Raw genomic sequence first — 20,719 nt, forward strand, 5'->3', positions numbered from 1 at the left:
AATCTTTTCAGTCTCCTTTAGATCTCTGGCAAAGAGTTTTTTTTCGAGAGAGAGTGGGGTGTTTGACGGGATTGGGATTTTGTTTTAATCAAACAATTAATTATTTTAAAAGTAGAGACTTTTTTAAAAATATTGCTGATGTGGCTCTCTATGAGCATATTGGGAGAAACGGATATTAATATAGGTAGGATGACAGTAAGAGTAAAATGCCGGACTGATTTTAAAAGCTATTTGTAGTAGAAAAATCGCCTCATATGATTGCTTCATTTTCCAGAAAGTAGAATATCCTTCTCATAATCCTTTTTCATATCCACTGTATATTTGCTTAACTAAAAAAACATAAGCTCAGTGTCTAATTTCTGAAATATACAGTGGATATTTGTTATTTTTTCCTTAGTGATACACTTTCATATTCTGGACTCCTAGAATTGCTGGATTTTGTAACTTCTAATTAGCAAAACAAATCTATTCAATATTTTCGTTTCTTCATAGATTCTTCTTTCTGCTTACATGATAATTAATACCATTTTAAATGTAGCATATTTTTGTAGTTTACTTGAAATATATAATTGCTGCAAAGAATTTCCAAAGAACTCGGTGGTATGTAAAAAGGAAATACGGGTCCAGATTAATAGTTGGGCTTTACCGTTGGGCTTCTACTTAAAGTTTCCTGTTGCACGTTTGACTCTCCAATTTGCTTTTGCCTTACTAGGCTTTTGAAAATCTGAAGATCTGCCATCTTGAACAGAGCTCAAAACCTCACTGAAAAATTGATATGATGTTTATTTAAAAGGGAAAAAGAAAACAGTGGTCCTGAATTCTTGATGATGAATCTCAATGCATGACAAGCTTGTGATTCTAGCTTCATTCATGGCTTAATCATCCTTACCATTGCAAAACATATTTAAGAACAATAATTGGTTTAACAATTCATTAACCAATTAAATTGAGATCATAATTTATACTCTAGAAAATTTAGTATGTTGGTCTTTTTGTATGTGGGCATGTGGGTCCAATACGAATTTGCCACGTGTCCACATAAATTAATTATAGCTAAACTAGAGTTTTGGCTTTAATAGGAAACTACGTATATCCCTGGTGCCTTGTTGGGTTTTAGAATATAGAGGGAAAAAAAGAAATAAAAATAATTAGGAAAAAATAAAACAACCAAGATTTCTCTGTATGTGATTCTATTAGCTTTGAATGCTAAAATTCATATCATTTTAAAACTTCATTAGTTTGTCAAAAGTGAGAATTACTCTTGAATAAAATCATCAAATTAGTTGTTTGGAGATTTATTTATATTTTAAGCCATTTAAATTACTTATAGTCTTTTAATTTCTATCAAAAATCAAAAAGAAAAGATGAAAGACGAATGGAGGTATTAGAAGAATTAAATTACCTTAATTGAGTAAAAAGTTTTGATTGGCAATTATAATTGCCATTTTTTCACTAACCTTTCCTAAATTGTAGGAATCATAACTAAATCTCCTAGACTCTACTTAGTCTTGATTAGAATCTTGTAACACATGTCAGTATCTCGTTTGACCCACACGCCTCACATACAAAAAGACCAACATACTAAATTTTTCTGCCTTATGTTCTTGCTGGTTTCCAGATACGGAAACACACTCTAAACAAGAACAAGAGGACATATTCACTGAGGACAAACCTTGACATTGATCTTAAGCCAAGACCCATGTCAAGCATATTTAATTACATGTATATGGTCTCTATAAATTTGGAATCGTGGAACTTGATAAAATGGTCATCCTAGTGTACCATATTCTACTTCTTCTCCATCAAAGTACATCAAAGTTGGTAGTGGAATTAGTGGGAGTTTGTAAGCGCACATATTTTGTGTCGTGTGATTGCTTCTGTTTTTATTTCGATTTATTTTTCTTAGTGTATAATTGAAAATTCAAGCCAGAAATTTAGATCAAACAATAATCATGAGTAGGCCACATGTGCTTGTTATACCATATCCAGCACAAGGTCATGTTATGCCTCTTATGGAGCTCTCCCACAACATGGTAGACCGTGGCTTCAAAATTACGTTCGTAAATACTGAATCCATTCACAAACGTGTGGTGGCGGCAATGTCCAAAAATAGTGACTATGAGGATTTCATTAATATGGTTGCAATTCCTGATGGAGTGGAAACGGAAGAAGAACGAAATGACCTAGGGAAGTTAAGTAACACAATGATAAAAGTGATGCCAGGACACTTTGAGAAGTTGATTAAGAAGATCAATGAATCAAAAGATGGTGATGACAAGATCGCTTGTGTTATTGCTGACCAGACCCTGGGTTGGGCCTTGGAGGTTGCAGAGAAATTGTCAATTCAAAGAGCTGTATTTTGGTCATCCTCTGCTGTGCTTCTGGCGTTAACTCTTCACATTCCTAGGTTGATCGAGGATGGAATTATTAATACAGAGGGTAAGGTTCTTTGCATCATGTATGCAAGTATGCAACAATTTTCTCTAGATAGCACGCAACATTTTTCTGTTATGATTGCTTTAAAAGGAATAAAACCTATAAATAACGTGACCAATTTGGTAGTTCGAAGTACCGTAAATGTACATAGCCCATTCTCTTCTAGATTTCATTATTGGATCAGACTGAATTTTGCAAATTTAATTGCAGGAATTCCGTTAACAAACCAAATGATCCACTTATCTACAACAATGCCTGCCATGAAAACAGGCCACTTTGTCTGGGCATGTTTCGGGGACTCAGACTTGCAGAAAACCATCTTCAAACTGATGTTCGATAACACCCCTAGTACAAAGCTTGCCAACTACATTATTTGCAACTCATTTTATGAACTTGAACCTTCAGCTTTTAACCTAGTTCCGAATCTTAAGCCAATTGGACCGTTATTAGCGAGCAGCCGTCTAGCTCACTTTTGGCCTGAGGACTTGACTTGCCTGAGCTGGCTTGACCAACAACCAGCCAAATCAGTCATTTATGTAGCGTTAGGTAGTTTTACGGTTTTGGATAAGCGCCAATTCGATGAACTTGCACTTGGGCTTGAGCTTTGCGGTCAACGTTTTCTATGGGTCGTCCGACCTGACCTCACCAATGATGGCACTGATTCGTATCCTGATGGGTTTGAAACAAGAGTGTGCTCGCGTGGACGTATGGTTGGTTGGGCTCCTCAAAGGGAAGTTTTGGCTCATCCGTCTGTGGCTTGTTTCTTGACACATTGTGGTTGGAACTCAACTCTGGAGGCAATTAGTGTTGGTGTTCCGTTGCTATGTTGGCCTTATTTTGCTGATCAGAACCTTAATAAAGAGTACATTTGTGAAATTTGGAAAATTGGTTTGGGTTTGAAACCGGACGAAAATGGGCTCATATCAAGAGATGAGTTTAAAACAAAGGTGGTTGGACTGCTCGGAAATGAGGAGATTAAAACAAGTGCAATGGAGTTGAAAGAGATAGCCATGAAAAATGTGAGTAGTGGTGGGGCTTCTTTTAAAAACTTTGAAGATTTTATTGAAGAAATTAAGTAATTTGTTTGATCAATTTGCAAAACTTACCCTCTTGCTACCGGGCTAAATGAAAACAGCCTTTTTCTCTAGTCTTATCTTAGACTATACCAATTTGTCACTTCAATGCTCCTATTTATGAGGCGTCTCAGCTTTTTTTTTGCTGCAAAATCATCTTTATTGATTGCAGCCAAAATAGGGACGCCGAAGTAAGCGCAAACTATTTTCTAACTCGCGTTACAAGTCCATGTCTAACACTAGTAATATAAGAACCATTCTCCTGAATTAAAAAAAGAAAAAAAAAAATTAAAAAAAGATTCCCTAAATTTGATTACATCACTGTAAGCACACAAGACAAAATGTTCTGCATTTGGGTTGTCAACATGTGCATTTGTGCTCTTTAGTACGTATTATAAGCAACAAACTTGCACACGATTGCTTCTCTGACTGCGGAATTGGTTTGAGATTGATGTTGCCTGGTTTCGTTTCCCACTTCTACTCTACTCTGCTTAAAGCTTAGTCGAATTGGCCAGCACGAGTGTCTGCAAACGAACTTTCTTCTTTAGAGTCACCGAGTAAACTTCCGTTTTTCTCTCGATTAACATTGTTTTTGTGACTACAATTTTCCACCATAATTACACTTTTGGTGGAATGACCATTATGAGTAGACCACACTTGCTTGTAATACCATACCCAGCACAAGGTCATGACATGCCTCTTATGGAGCTCTCCTACAACTTGGTCCACCTGGGGTTTAAGATCAGTTTCATTAACACCGAGTATAATCACAAATGCGTTACAGCAGCTATGTCCAACAACAATGACTATGAGGATCTTATTCATTTGGTTTCGATTCCTGATGGAATGGAACCAGGGGAAGACCGAAACGAACTAGGCAAGCTTTGCGACAAGATTGTGAATGTGATGCCAGGACATTTGGAGGACCTGATTAACAAGATCAATGGATCAAATAATAGGGATGACAGGATCACTTGCGTTATTGCTGATGAAAATATGTGCTGGACTGCTGGGCTTTGGAGGTTGCTGAGATGCTGTCCATACGACGAGCTGCCTTTTGGCCTGCCGTCCGGGGGTGCTTCAGGCCGTGACACTTCACATTCCCAAGTTGATTGAAGATGGAATCATTAGTACAGCTGGTAAGTTGTTTTAACTTTCAATGGCTCATTTGAGAAATTTTCGTTCCAATATCAGTTAAAAGTTTTAATATCTGAATTTGCTATTCAACTCTTATTTTTTTCATATTCCGAAAAATATTCTTCATCCAATATTTCCACTTTAATTAGTTGCTAGCTTATTCGACTGAATGTGTTATGTTTTGGTAATTAGTGATGTTGATATTTAATTTGTGAAATTGATCTGGTGATAGGGCAGGGAATCAGTTCGGGTTTGACCCAAATCCGAACCGACCCCGAATATTTCGAGTTCGGGTCAATTTTTATATCCGTTTACTTATTCGGGTTGGGTTCGGGTTCGTGTCTTTCGGATTCGGGTTCGGATATATTTTTTGGGCCTTTTTTGAATTTTTAGTGTTATCCGATCGGGTTAGTCGGATTCGATCGGGTTCGGATTCGGATATTATGAAACTATTGGGATTCAGATTCGGATATAGCCATATCCGACCCGATCCCTGCCCTATCTGGTGATGCCTAACTCCAACTAACAGTTATGATTTGTCTATACTTGTGGAAATGCATTATTTAAACCTATTTAGTATAGGGTTAACGAGTATTACCCCCCTATATGAGTCAATTAGGATTTTCTCCTACTAGATGGGAAATTAGGGTCTCCTCCCCAAATACACAGGAAAAAAACACGGTCAATCTAATTTGACTTTTTTTTATTTATTTATTTGTTTTCCATCTAGTGGGGAAAAATCCTAATTGGCTCATCTAGTGGTGGGGTGGGCTGAGGGTAATACTCGTTAACTCTTTAGTATAATATAATTTTGTCTGAATTAGATCTGACTATATTGCACCTACTTGCAGCAGCTATATCCATCAATGCCTACCATGAATACAACTCACTTTGTGTGGTTATGTATAGGCGACCCTGCCGGTGTGAACCTTTCTTTTGGCTAGGTCCATTTACCGCACATTTAAGGAAACTAAAGAGATAAAGATGGAACCATAAATCAAGGGATTTGGCCATAAAATAAGGAACCAAGGGGGAGGGTAATACTCGTTAACCCTTTAGTATAATATAATTTTGTCTGAATTAGATATGACTATATTGCACCTACTTGCAGCAGCTATATCCATCAATGCCTACCATGAATACAACTCACTTTGTGTGGCTATGTATAGGTGACCCTGCCTGTGTGGACCTTTCTTTTGGCTAGGTCCATTTACCGCACATTTAAGGAAACTAAAGAGATAAAGATGGAACCATAAATCAAGGGATTTGGCCATAAAAACCGATTCCTTATTATTAAGGGTATTTTTGTAAATTTCATATCAACTCTAGGGTCGTTATGTAAATTGGTCGTCGGGTTTATTTTTCAAACGTACGAAACTTAAGGAAACTTAACTCCGACTCATAAGTCACGTTAGGTAGGCGACCATAGGCGAAAATTTGACCAAAAATGGCGGTTAGCGGTTTTCTCATGTCTTGAAGCGACGAAGTTAACGAACTTTACACGCATGATTGGGTCATCATTATAGCATGCGGTGAGATAGTATATAGAAGATTAAATTTAGCGGGATGAGCCGGAAAAATAATTACGGCACGACGTCAAATTCGTTAGTGGTTAGGAGTCTAAGTAGGACGTTTAATCTAAGTAGGATATATTGGGCTTGGGCCAAATATATCGCGGCCCAAAATAGAAAAAACAGAAATCGCGAAACAGGAAAACAAGCGAAATCGCGAAATTGAAAATCGCGAAACCCACTTCTTCTTCCCCAATTCGCATCTCTCAAAAACCTAAGAGAGAGAAAACCGAATTCGCCTAAAATTCCATCGATTCAACCTCAATTCCTCACGCCCAAAACCTTAACAACACTCAACCAAGCGTGGGAATTCAAAAATTATTGATTTGTCGCCGCCACGCCAGTGAGTTAATTTGCTTCAATTTCGATTTCTTGAGGGTGTGATGCTGAAATGGATTGTATTAGGGGTGTTGAAGGTCGGCAATAGCAGTTGGACGAGCTGGAGTGGAGTGAAACAAAGGGTGGAGTCAAAAATTATTTGAATTAAGGTCGTGTTTTTACGAAAAGGTGAGTAATTTGGTTTCAAACGATTAGTTTAAACTCGCTTTAGTGGTATTGGATGAAAGATATTTGAATGGGTTGGTTGTACACTTCGGCAAGAGTTCGGTTGGAGAAGGAGAGTCGCGATTTTGGTGAAGCAAATGAAATAGGAACGATTGTTGTCGCCGACTTGGTAAGAATTTGGTTATTCATTACAATTTCAAGAGATTTATGTCGATTTATAACCGTATAAGAATTGATGGAGTAATGATCGAGGGATAAGGAACACCCAATCGATTTTATTAATAGAATTAATGTTAATGGAGAAGTGGAGAATGGGTTGTAGTTAAAATTTGAATTTGAATTGAGACGTGATAGGATTGACGCGTCGATGTGTGGGCGCAAATGGCTCGAAATAGCCCGTAGAGACCGGCCGAAATTCTGATGCGTAAATGGCCCGAGCTCTGCTAATCCGGTGGTTAGATGGAAAGTTATCCAAAACCAAATTCTTAACGCCGAAATTCTTCAACTTACACTAGATAAGAATTCCTCGTTGTTCGATCAATTCTAATAATCGACGATTTGTATATGCTATTATAGGAATGAATTGAGTGGATTGGGTTAAAGCGGGATTTATTCAGTTAAGTGGCCGGAGGAGAACGGAGCTTGCTAAGGTAGGAACCTACATACCAATATATAGTCCGCTTATTTTCATGCATGATTTGAGTTGTTTAAAATGTTAAGAAATAGTTTAGCATTATCAACCATGCATGTATATATGATATTCATGTTTTGCATTGTAGTTTTCCTCGATATGAATTAAGTATATGGATAGCTTTTCGCGTGAAATGGTTTTCTCAGAAATCGGGGGTAGCGAGGGATTGTTTTTGGTTAAAAGTGAAAACTGGTTTTGGGGAAAGGTTCGCTGTCTCTTGTCTCGAAGGGAGGAGACGAGAGATGGATTTTGTAACGCGGTAAGGATTACCCGTTGTTTGTAACTAGGTGCGAAGTTCGATTGGTCCCGGATGGTCGTGTTATTTACGATGATTCGCGCTTGGGGAATCATCGGTTGTTATTTACTATGATCGCCGTTTAGGGAGTCATAGGTTGTTCGCTTTCGATTTCGGAAATCCAGAACTCACACCTATATAATCAACAGCTTTTAAAAGAAAAACTAGATATGTAACTAGAGTATTTGAAAATAATCGGTAATAATGAGTATATATATATAGATATTACTATGTTTATCACGAGGAGATTTAGAAAAGGAACCGTGAATTCTATAAAGAAGGAACCATTGTCGCATTTCCCGAGATCGGTTAAGCTTCTAGATTCCAACCGGGTGTACACCTTTCGAGGTGGTGGGCCACCTTTAAAGGGATGCATCACCGGATGTAGTCCGGGAATTCCTTTTCTACTTTTCTAGATAACCATGCTTGTAGTGTCACCAGTATGGTGATTAGCTTGAGTGGGGTTACATGTTACCTCGATGAGGTTTAGACGCCGAAGAGTGAGAGTTTAGTCCACTCCTGGATGTGTGTCGATCCCCGAAATCTGCCGTCGTCGAACGGTTGACCAATCGTAAGTTAGGTGACGTTCCGTATTATGGGAGTCGTGGTCATGTGGCCCACCCGAGCCCTAAACGCTTTGGGGATTTTGTGTGTCTGAACACAACAACGGCATTTCATCTCCTGCCGGGTAAAATCGGGAAAACACAACGGTGCATGGTTCACACCGGAAGCTTGAACCGAGATTGCTGCGGATCGGGTTGAAAATTACCGGTCGTATCCTCACCATTCTAATAGGATCAAATGCCACGATAGTTGTATCTGATTGTGAAAACTATATTTTGTATATCAAACGAAGCATGCCGATATGATTTATGCTAGTTAGTGATGTATATATACATAGTCACAATATTTGAATACTATTATAGAAACCCCGCATGTTTTAAATGTTTTCTATAAGTAGCTATTTATCGGTTATGTGCGCTTCTACCGGGCATAGTTGTTTGCTCATCCTACCTAACATTTCGCACGCGCCAGTTTGCGGAGGAGGCTTTTCCTAACCCTAGCGAGGAGGGTTATGGGGATTTGGGAGGATTTCCCACGCTTGACGAGCGGCGAGTCAAGTTTATATTTTGACCAGATAGAGATGACCTAGGTTATTCTTTTGTCAGATATAATGAGCCTAGCTCTTTCCCTTTGGTTGTATAGAAAAGAGACTAGTTTCTTTTGTCAGTATATATAGAGAGCTAGGTCATTTTGATGTAATAATCGTGATTTGGCAACCCTTCTCCTTGTTTTGTAGTTATATCGTCATATCCCCGTAGTAGTTAGAGTTAAGTGTAGTATATATGGTTGTTGGATGTATGTATGGTTGAGGAATGAATTATAAGATGTCCGGGGTTTATGACAAAGTTATGACAGTTTTAGGGTTTACTTAACGCCGATCAAACAAAGGAAACTCATTCGAAATTTCGGTAGAATCGGGATAGGTGTCCGCCCGAGATTCATTCCACGCCCCGGGATGTGTGTTGGGTCTCGGCGCGACAGAAAACGGTATCGAGCGTCCCACTATTAGATCCGTCCGGGAGTCAGTAAAATGGGGACTTCGGTCGCGACGCCGTTTCGTAAGTTGTTAGTCGAAACCCGATAAACCCTAGATACATTACCCCTAGTGAGTACGTTAAGCGTTAAGACTAGTTTAGCAATGTCGAGACGTCGCACGGGGAGTTGTTTTGTCACAGCGGAGAGCGTGGACACGTGTCGGAAAAATTTGATGAATCGGACACCATTAGGTCGGAGTGAATTTTCACTTCGAGGTGCGGGGCACGACCTGCGCTTGCCCAAGCCTTACCTGAGCGCGACCTGCGCTCATTTCTTGAAATTCTACTCGCGCTCATTCTATGCATGTGAATTCCATAGGGCGCGGCCTATGCTTCTTGCATAATTTTGAGAACTCTCTCTCTAATTTATCATACACTGAGTTGGCTCTTTGTGTATGTGCAGAATAGCCACCATGGATCCCGAAAGTACCAGTGGTGATGATGCTACGGATCGTGGTCGGGAGGACCGAATGGATAGGCTCCTCGCTATGATGAATCAAATGGCTCAAGCACAAAATGAGATGAGAGCTGAGATCGAAAGTTTGAGGGCTAGTCGGAATGAGCCCCAACCTCTTTTAGCATCCGGCTGTTACTCCACCGGTGTAACACCGAGGTAGCATCCCCACCACGAGTGGTCGTTGAGGAGTTCAGCCACCGCTGCAAAGTCAATCGGGTTTCACGGCAAATTTCATTAGGTTACGTCCACTGAATTTGTGGGGTCTCTCGAGGTTAAAGTGGCAAGACCGGGTGTTAGACATGTCTAGTATCTTTGGACTCCATGATGTGTACCGAATTAACGGGTTACTTTGGTCTGCCTTCATGCTTAGAGGTGAAGCCAAACACTGGTGGATTAGTGTAAAGGATGTGGAGACATTTCCTATGAGTTGGGCTAAGTTTGAGGAACTCTTCCTTTTGAGGTATGTCACCGAGGCGGCGAGAGATAAAAAGCGAATGGAATTCCTCAAGTTAGAACAAGGAAACATGACCGTGGGACAGTATGAAGAGAGATTCACTGTTCTTTCACGATACGGGAAGGAGATGATTTCCACGGAAAAAGCTAAGGCTCGGAAATTCATTGACGGGCTGAAACCGTATATGCAGAGCAAGATGTCGGTCCTTCAGATCGATACTTATGCTTTGGCCGGAGAAGAGCTCAAGGTATTGAAAGAGTTGATGATCGCTATATTGCTTCAGAGGCAAGAGGTTGGAAGGGTAAGACAGCCCGGCGCCTGGGGAGGCGTGGGGATACGGGAAAGAGACAGTCTACCAAGGCGCGTTTCGTGGTCGTAAATGATGTATGTATAGGCGATCTTTCAAAGAAAGCACCACGCTGGAGGCACCAAATTGCACAAAGGGGTTTGAATGTGGTTAGGCCAAAGCCACAGTCTCTACCATTCATGGACCGACGGGTGGATCACGATGGCACCGGTGGTACCGCTCCTTCTCGCACGAAAGCACCGGTGCAGAATTTGAGGCCTCGTGGTCGAGAGCTAGATTGCAATCTGTAATACCCCGTGAGTACACATTCGGGGAGAGAGTGTGGTTTGCTATGGTTGCGGTGAAGTCGGGCATATCAAGCGGTTTTGTCCCAAGTCCACTTCGGGGTGGAACAGACCACGTGGCCAAGGTGTATTATCTAGTGCCGAGGAAGGAAGAAGTTATGGATCCCGTGATCAGTCCAAGAGGAAGCCCGCGGTATATAATGCTATTTATGGGGGCGATATCGCTGCTACCGATCAAGTGGTGGAAGGTATGATATGTTTGTTTACTCATAATGTGCATGTCCCGTTTGATACTGGTGCTACTCATTCCTTCATTTCTAAAAATATGGTGGAAATTCTTGGGTTGGAAGTAGTTAATACCGAGGAAGCTTATTTTATCTACTCCTCTAGGAAAGAAAACTATGTTCTTTGAAGTTTGTCACCATTGTGTGATAAAGATAGGTGATAGGGAGATGATAGTCGATCTAACGGTGATGGACCTAAAAGATTTCGATATCATCGTAGGGATGGATTTGTTAGGGAAGTATCATGCCCATGTAGATTGTTTTGCCAAGACAATTGACGCTTTAGAGTAACGGACACGACTGAGGTTGTGTTTGAGGGATTAGAAATACGGTATCTCGAGTGGTGAAGGCCAAGTCCGACTTCAAGTATGATAGATAATGGATTGTTAGGCGGTCTTAGTCTCCCGAGGGCGGTTCGAATCTTCCGAGCTTGTTCCTCAGTAGTTAGTGAGTTTGCTTGTTGTTCCCCCGGATGCATTGCGGGATTGCCTCCTCGGCGTGAGATAGATTTTGTAATAGATCTAATGCCGGAACGTCGCCTATTTCGATGATTCCTTATCGAATGGCTCCTCTCAAATGAGAGAGCTCAAGTCCCAATTAGATGAATTGAAAAGATTGGGGTTTATAAGGGAAGTCACCACCTTGGGGAGCACCGGTGTTATTTGTGAAGAAGAAGGATGGGTCATTTTCGGCTATGTGTGGATTATCTGAAGCTGAATAATGTGACTATCAAGAACAAATATCCGTTGCCTAGGATTAATGACCTGTTCGATCGGTTAAAGGTGCCAAGTATTTCTCGAAGATAGATCTCGAAACGTGCTACCATCGATGAGAATTCGAGAAGAAGATATACGAAGAAACTTTTCCGCATTACGGCTAGGGCATTTTGAGTTTTGGTGTTACCATTTGATTGACCAATGCTCGGCTGCATTTATGGATCTCATGCACCGAAAGTGATGTGGAAATACCTAGATCAATTTGTTATTGTATTCATAGATGACATCTTGATTTATTCCAAGACTAGGGCTGAACACAAGGAACACTTGAGGATTGTTTTCCAAACATTAGTTGATCATCAGCTTTATGCCAAGTTCAGCAAGTGTGAGTTCTGGTTGAATGAAATGAGGTTCTTAGGGCATGTTGTATCGGAGAATGGAATCAAAGTTGATCGTTCAAAGATAGAGGCAGTGAATAATTGGCCGAGACCGACGTCAGCGACGGAAATCAGGAGTTTCTTGGGATTGGCAGGGTATTACCGCCGCTTTGTAGAAGGATTCTCTAGCATAGCATCGTCCTTAACTAGATTGACACAGAAGGATGTGAAGTTTGAATGGACAGAAGCATGTGAGAAAGCTTTCCAAGAGCTAAAGACGCGATTGGTAACAGCGCCAGTTTTGACTATTCCAGATCCGGAGAAGAGCTATGTGATTTATACTGATGCCTCTAACACCGGGTTAGGATGTGTCTTAATGCAAGAAGGCCAAGTGATAGCGTATGCGTCTAGACAATTGAATGCCCATGAGAAGAATTATCCTACTCATGACTTGGAGTTAGCGGCGATTATCCATGCTCTAAAGATATGGAGGCATTATGTGTATGGTGAGAAGTTTGAGATATTCTCCGATCACAAGAGTCTCAAGTACTTGTTCTCGCAAAGATTTGAATATGAGGCGCAGGAGATGGGTTGAGTACATGGAGGACTATACATTCACATTGCAATACCATCCGGGTAAAGCAAATGTAGTTGCAGATGCATTGAGTAGGAAGCGAGAACATGTCTGTGCTCAGATGATGATGAAGGAGTGGCAATTGCTGGAGTCCGCTCATTTCTTCTTATGGTTTGAGATCACGGGGAAATGGAGGTGGAGATCCTCATAAGTCTTTGTTATTTAGCACGGATGACATGATGACGGCAGAAAAACACCTTGGTTCAGGAGATTGTGGATGCTTTCGACTACATCGAGGGATGGACCTAGGCACCGAGGATATGTGGATAATCTTTGAGGATGTTGATTGGGAAAAATCCGAGATGGAAGCATCGATTCGAGGAAGAATTTGGGTGCCTTTTGATCACTCTTTGAATAATATCTTGAGTGAAGCCCATAGATCGAAGTATACCATTCATCCCGGTACCAAAATGTACGAGATCTGCGTCGTCGGTTTGGTGGCCGGAATGAAGCGACACATTGCGGAATATGTGAAGAAGTGTGCCACATGCCAACAGTGAAAGCGGAACACCATAGACCACCCGGTCTTCTTAAACCTCTGGAGATTCGGAATGGAAGTGGGAGAATATAACCATGGATTTTGTATCCGGGTTCTACGAGGACCAAATGAGGGAATGGATTCTATATGGGTCATTGTTGATAGATGACCAAGTCTGCCCATTTCATACCCGTTTAAAACTACTTACTCGCTGAAAAGCTAAGTAGGATCTACATGTCGATGTCTTGAGGTTGCATGGGGCACCATTATCGATAATTTCGGATAGAGGTACTTTCAATTTACCGGTTCATTTTGGAGAAGTCTTCAAAGGGAATTGGGGACCAAACTGAAATTGATAAAGATTTCATCCGCCAGACCGATGGGGGCGTTGGAAAGAGTCATCCAAATCATAGAGGATATGCTTCGGCTTCTTGCGTTTTGATTTTGGGGTAGTTGGAAGACTCATTTGGCATTGGCGAAGTTTGCCTACAATAACAGATTACCAATCTAGTATTGGTATGGCTCCGTTGAAGCGTTGTATGGCGGCGACCTTGCGCAAACACCTCTCTGTTGGACCGAAACCGAGATAGTATTATGTTGGGGCGAGAGATGGTTAGTGACACCACCGAAGATTAGAGTGATAATGAATCGGTTGCTCACGGCCCAGTCGCCGAAAAAGCTATGCAGATAGCGACGTCCCTTGGAATTTTATGAAGGTGATAGGGTATTTCTGAAAGTATCTCCGAAAAAGGGCATTCAGAGGTTCGGGATGAAGGGAAAACTTGCACCTAGATATGTGGGACCATTCCTGATTATTCAGAAGATCTCTGAGCTAGCTTATAAGCTCGAGCTACCAGAAAGGCTATCACGTGTCCATAACGTGTTCCATATCTCGATCTTACGCAAGTATGAGCCGGATCCACTACATATTGTTGATTTGGAATCGTTGGAGTTGGAAGAAGACATTACCTATCCGGAAGGGCCAGTTCAGATCCTAGATGCGAGAGAGAAGAGATTGAGGTCTAAGGTCATTCCATTGGTAAAGGTCTTATGGAGAAATCACAACGTGGAGGAAGCAACATGGGAGAAAGAAGTTTAGATGAGGCAACAATATCCGAATTGTTCGAGCAATAAGGTATGATTTAATTTCGAGGGATCGAAATTTTCTTTTAAGGAGGGTAGGATGTAAAGTCCTGAATTATTATTAAGGGTATTTTTGTAAATTTCATATCAACTCTAGGGTCGTTATGTAAATTGGTCGTCGGGTTTATTTTTCAAACGTCATTAAACTTAAGGAAACTTAACTCCGACTCATAAGTCACGCTAGGTAAGGCTGACCATAGGCTAAAAATTTGACCAAAATGGCGGTTAGCGGTTTTCTCAACGTCTTGAAAGGCACGAAGTTAACGGCTTACATGATTGATTCATCATTATAGCATGCGGTGAGATAGAATATAGAAGATTAAATTTAGCGGGATGAGCCGAAAAATAATTACAAGCGTCAAATTCGTTAGTGGTTAGGAGTCTAAGTAGGACGTTTAATCTAAGTAGGATATATTGGGCTTGGGCCAAATATATCGCGACCCAAAATAGAAAAAACAGAATCGCGAAACAAAAAACAAGCCGAAATTTGAAAATCGCTGAAACCCACTTCTTCTTCCCCATTATCTCTCAAAACCTAAGAGAGAGAAACCGAATTCTTAAAATTCCATCGATTCAACCTCAATTCCTCCGCACCCCAAAACCTTAACAACACTCAACCAAGCGTGGGAATTCAAAAATTATTGGATTTATTTTGCCGCCACGCCGTGAGTTAATTTGCTTCAATTTCGATTTCTTGAGGGTGTGATGCTGAAATGGATTGTATTAGGGGTGTTGAAGGTCGGCAATAGCGGTTGGAAACGAGTGGAGTGAAACAAAGTGGAGTCAAAAAATTATTTGAATTCGCGCGTGGTTTTTACTGAAAGGTGAGTAATTTGGTTTCAAACGATTAGTTTAAACTCGTTTTAGTGGTATTGGATGAAAGATATTTGAATGGGTTGGTTGTACACTTGCGAGTTCGGTTGGAGAAGGAGAGGAGAGTTTTTTGGTGAAGCGGCGAGCTAGGAACGATTGTTCTTTCTTGTGACTTGGTAAGAATTTGGTTATTCATTACAATTTCAAGAGATTTATGTCGATTTATAACTGTATAAGAATTGATGGAGTAATGATTGAGGGATAAGGAACACCCACCGATTTTATTAATAGAATTAATGTTAATGGAGAAGTGGAGAATGGGTTGTAGTTAAAATTTGGAATTTGAATTGAGACGTGATATGATTGACGTCAATGTGTGGGCCTGCAGTGGCTCGAAATAGCCCGTAGAGACCGTCGAAGTTGATTTAAATGGCCCTGAGGCTCTGATAACGTAGTTAGATGGAAAGTTATCCGAAACCAAATTCTTAACGTCGAGAATTCTTCTCGACTTACACTAGATAAGAATTCCTCGTTGTTCGATCAATTCTAATAATCGACGTATTTGTATATGCTATTATAGGAATGAATTCGAGTGGATTGGGTTAAGCCGGGATTGATTCAAAGTGGGTTGGAGGAGAACGGAGCTTGCTAAGGTAGGAACCTACATACCAATATATAGTCCGCTTATTTTCATGCATGATTTGAGTTGTTTAAAATGTTAAGAAATAGTTTATGATCAACCATGCATGTATATATGATATTCATGTTTTGCATTGTAGTTTTCCTTGATATGAATTAAGTATATGGATAGCTTTTAATGCGAAATGGTTTTATGTAAAATCGGGGTAGCGAGGGATTGTTTTCTGGTTAAAAGTGAAAAACTGGTTTTGGGGAAAGGTTCGCGTCTCTTGTCTCCGGTAAGAGAGAGAGATGGATTTTGTAATCTTGGGTAAGGATTACCCGTTGTTTGTAACTAGGTGCGAAGTTACGATTGGTCCCGGATGGTGGAAGTATTATTTACGATGATTAAGCGTTTAGGAATCATCGGTTGTTATTTACTATGATCGCCCGTTTAAGTCATAGGTTGTTCCGCTTCGATTTCGGGAAATCCAGAACTCACACCTATATAATCAACAGTTTTAAAAGAAAAACTAGATATGTAACTAGAGTATTTGAAAATAATCGGTATCTGAGTATATATATATAGATATTACTATGTTTATCACGAGGAGATTTAGAAAAGGAACCGTGAATTCCTATAAAGAAGGAACTGTTGTCGCATTTCGAGGAGATTCGCGGTTAAGCTCTAGATTCCAACTGTGGTGTACACCTTTAAAGGTGGTGGGCCACCTTTAAAGGGGATGCATCACCGATGTAGTCCGGAATTCCTTTTCTACTTTTCTAGATAACCATGCTTGTAGTGTCCATTGTATGGTGATTAGCTTGAGTGGGGTTACATGTTACCTCGATGAGGTTTAGACGCCGAGGAGTGAGAGTTTAGTCCACTCGATGGATGTGTCGAGGATCTGAAAGCGAAGCAGTCGTCGAACGGTTGACCACCGTAAGTTAGGTGACAGCCCGTGTATGGGGGTCGTAGTCCACAGGGGGCCCACTGAGCCCTAAACGCTTTGGGGATTTTGTGTGTAATGCCGAACACAACAACGGCATTTCATCTCCCTCACCGGTAAAATCAGGAAAACAACGGTGCATGGTTCACACGGGGAAGTCTTGAACCGAGATTACTGTGGATGAAAAAAATACCCGTACCCTCACCATTCTAATAGGATGCACGGCCCACCCCAATGGTTGTATCTTGATTGTGAAAACTATATTTTGTATATCAATGAAGCATGCCGATATGATTTATGCTAGTTAGTGATGTATATATACATAGTCACAATATTTGAATACTATTATAGAAACCACATGTTTTAAATGTTTTCTATAAGTAGCTATTTATTGGTTATGTCGTTTCTCTTGGGCATAGTTTCCTTATGGGAAGGTTTTTTCCAGACTTAAGCCAGGTTATTCATTTGTTGCATATAATGAGATAGCGGTTATGGTGGCCATTTTTTGGATGTAATATTTGACGATTTAGGATTCCATCTTATAGAAGGTGATACATATATATGGTTGCTGGAAAAGTTAGATTTAAGGTACAGTTTTGTGGCTTACTGGATTGTATAGAATATGTCTCATTCCACGCCCCTCTGACGGGTTTGGTTGTATATAGAAGCTTATTCCCTCGGCTTTGATTAAATAATATTTGATGTTTATTTGAAAAGCACGTATATTTATTTCATGATTATTAAACTTATAATTAACCAAATTTATATGTCCTGAAGTTAATTTTGTATATAATGTTGTTTAGAAGGTTGGGTTTGTATATATATATAGTTTGTTGACTATATGCACAAGGAGTATTATAAAATGTCGGACGTTATAGCCTGGCCGGGGTTGACAAAACTCGCCTCCTTAAATTTTAGACATCTTTCCGAGGATTGATTTATTAAACAAAGTTAAACATCTGCCAAAATTTTGGTAGAACTTTTGGGGATGGAGTGTCGATCTAGAGCTGCATCTAGATTCACTCCGTCCACTCAAAATTTTACCAGGGGTGTTGTTAACTCCAGTATTTCAATCACGTCTTTCATGGGGCTTAGGTGGTAGTGTAGAAGAAAAATGAAATGGATAATAAAAAAATGATAAGTATGAGAGAATAGGGTCTTGAAGATATTTTATACTAGAAATCCTTATTTTCTTTTCTTGCTAACACGAGTTTCCTACCTTGCTCTTAAGCCTTGTACTTATTTCACACTCTATTTATTTTTATTTTTATTTTTTATTTTTTAAAGGTTTAAGAACATGATTCTATTTTCCTTTCCGAAGCAAGTAACTAACTTTTATTTGGGACAAGTGTTTCTCTTTACTTTTCTACAATTCATCCTATTTCTCATACTCATCATTTAGGTAGGTTCTTTTATTTGGTTTAATAGATGGGTAAGGAATTTTTGGTGAAAGTGAAAGGTTTGATGAAAGGTTAAGTGGAATGACTAGCGTAAAAATATGTAACAAGTAAGAATTTTTAGCTATGTCGATCCAAAGAAGGCCTAAATTCTCAGCTTAGGGTTGGGTGGTGATCAAGTAAGTAGGCAGCGTGATTTTCTCTATTCGGAAAAACTACTCATCTGTCATTTCTCACAAATCACTCATGTCGAGGCTTTTTGGTTAGATTCTCCTGGGATTGATAGTTTAAGTAGACTAACCGTGGGTTCGAGAAACTTCTTGCTATGTACAATTAATGATACTTTCGGTGCATGAATACTCATGAAAAGATGTAAAACTATTAGCGTCGTATTATCTTATGTTTCTTAAAAAACGAATCCTAATTCAAATGCTAATGTGAGACTTCTAAATAATTTCATCATTGAAAAGGAAACAAGACTTTGTCACTAAGTACAATTATTAACAAGAAGAAAAAACTATATCTGGAAGTTCTGATTTGCCTAATTTTTGCTACTGAGGTTTAAAAGCACCCCTGACGATATGATGCTTAGTCCTCGAAGTATCAATAGATAAAGAAAGAAATTACTTGAGAACCGTGAGCAAAATTAGAGCTGAATTGCTGGAACAGAAAGGTTGGAGAACATAATATATTATATAGAAATAAACAAAGAAAGACAAGATAACACCACGAAACATAACTATTCTGATTAGATATATGTACAATGACATTTTCAAATTTACCATCCAGCAGGATGTGTTGGTCTGGCGTCCTCTATAATGAAATGTATTTCCTTAGCATCGCGCCAAAAGATAATAGTCTGCCAAATTTCTGCCCATTCTTTGTCTCCGGATTTGTTCAAATGTGTCCTCATTTTTTCATCCTTCGGGTAACAACGCGAACATGCCTCGGTACAAAAGCGGCGGGGCGTTTCCATTGCCTAAACCTTAATGAATGAATGATTACATTTCTTTGGGCACATAGAATCTACCTTGACCCGTCATGAAAAGTAGCTGAAAACGTGGGAAATGTGTCTTCATGATTCGGCAAGTGGTTGCAAGGTAAAATATATCTGGAATCCCTAAAAGTGTGAGCTCGTTTCAGATTGGAGATAACACAACCTAAGATATCAAATAATGTATGACCTTGAGCCATTGCATTGAATACTACGCAGGCAGCCTCATTGGCAGTAGAAAATTGCCAATCTCCCATGATGTTCAGGAGTATAAACAACATTGCAGTCCCCATGTTCATGGTCATGCTTGCTAAGGGAATGGTGATGTCGCGCCATGGCACATGGCCATCTCCTTCTCGTCTACTCCCAAGACCATCACTGTAAGTTTCGCGAAAAACGTGCCAATGAAAGGAACGGTAAGAATTTTGATAGATGTAATGCCATGATGCGGCCGGTTAAGTGATATGAAAGATCCAAAATTAGGGCAAGCTGTTGTTGAGAAAAAATATGTCATGTGTCACCAACTAGGATTGTGAAACCGTCTAAGTAGAAGCCATGCACATGGTTGAATCTTTGAATTGTGTCTTCCATTAGCATAAAAGTATGCACCAAACTTCGGAGAATAAGTTTGGTCGGGTTGAAAAACTAGGAAAGACCACCCAATGTTTGTGATATAGTCACGAAGAGATGACCATAAGTATTGGAATCCATCATAGACTAAAAGGATTTCGAGGAATGAGTTTGGAGGTGTCATGTTTGATGAAAATGTAATGTTTGATGAAGTAAAGAAATGGGTAAGGATAAAGGCAAACTAGATGGATGAATGAGTATGGAAGAAAATAGACCCCTCTGTAATGACATTGAAAATCACATGTTAAAATTGTTCTTGTCTAACGTGAATTATGACAATTCTAGTAGGCATTTCTTACAACGAGAAGACACAAAGATAACAACAAAATTTATAATACGACGAAAAATGTAATAACATATTCGATTATTTATTTATTGACTTAGTATTATTATTCTATTTTTATTTAATAAGAAAATCATGGATTATTATGATGATTACGAGATGTAAATCGCGTGCACCACATTTGTTTAGTTCTTCAATTTGTTGGGTGAAATGCATCCAATGTCCCCTTGCTGGCAGAGATTGTAGTTTGATTCTCCATTAGGAGAGCGTGATTTTGTAAGGACTGAGAATGATTTTCCAAGATTTCCTCCTGTTCAACATCATGCATTGCTTGACGTTCTTGGAAATCCTTACGAGTTTTAATGATTATTTACTGACGAGCGTGTAGTTCCCGCATGCCTTGATAAAGAAATTGAATGCCTTCCATGGGATTAAAAATGTTTAGCATGGCATGTTCATCAAAGAAATGTTCAGAGTTTGAGCTTAGGTCATTCTGTTCATCTATCCGAGTATCAGGAGTCCAATAACCAATGGAGTAGTCTCTGTGTGGAGTACACTAATATTTGCTCTTTGAAGGGGTGTCTCTGGAGAAATT

General features: G+C 39.7%; 3 protein-coding genes across 3 annotated transcripts; all 3 read left to right on the plus strand.

Annotated features, from left to right (window-relative positions):
• The first annotated feature begins 1,767 nt into the window (after positions 1-1,767).
• Positions 1,768-4,777, plus strand: LOC147522153 (UDP-glycosyltransferase 83A1-like). The gene is made up of 2 exons (XM_086591576.1): positions 1,768-2,439; positions 2,647-4,777. Exons 1-2 carry the CDS (start codon positions 1,953-1,955, stop codon positions 3,513-3,515), a joined length of 1,356 nt encoding a protein of 451 aa, XP_086447702.1. The 5' UTR covers positions 1,768-1,952; the 3' UTR covers positions 3,516-4,777.
• Positions 4,152-4,625, plus strand: LOC147522154 (UDP-glycosyltransferase 83A1-like). Its single transcript, XM_086567257.1, has one exon. It carries the CDS (start codon positions 4,152-4,154, stop codon positions 4,623-4,625), a length of 474 nt encoding a protein of 157 aa, XP_086423383.1.
• Positions 4,778-14,065: 9,288 nt separating the features above from the next.
• Positions 14,066-14,395, plus strand: LOC147522155 (uncharacterized). Its single transcript, XM_086567270.1, has one exon. The coding sequence runs from the start codon at positions 14,066-14,068 to the stop codon at positions 14,393-14,395; it is 330 nt and encodes a 109-aa protein (XP_086423396.1).
• The last annotated feature ends 6,324 nt before the right edge of the window (positions 14,396-20,719 follow it).

The sequence above is a fragment of the Coptis chinensis genome, chromosome 1 (genome assembly GCF_015680905.1).
Source record: "Coptis chinensis isolate HL-2020 chromosome 1, ASM1568090v1, whole genome shotgun sequence".
Classification (NCBI taxonomy): Eukaryota; Viridiplantae; Streptophyta; class Magnoliopsida; order Ranunculales; family Ranunculaceae; genus Coptis; species Coptis chinensis.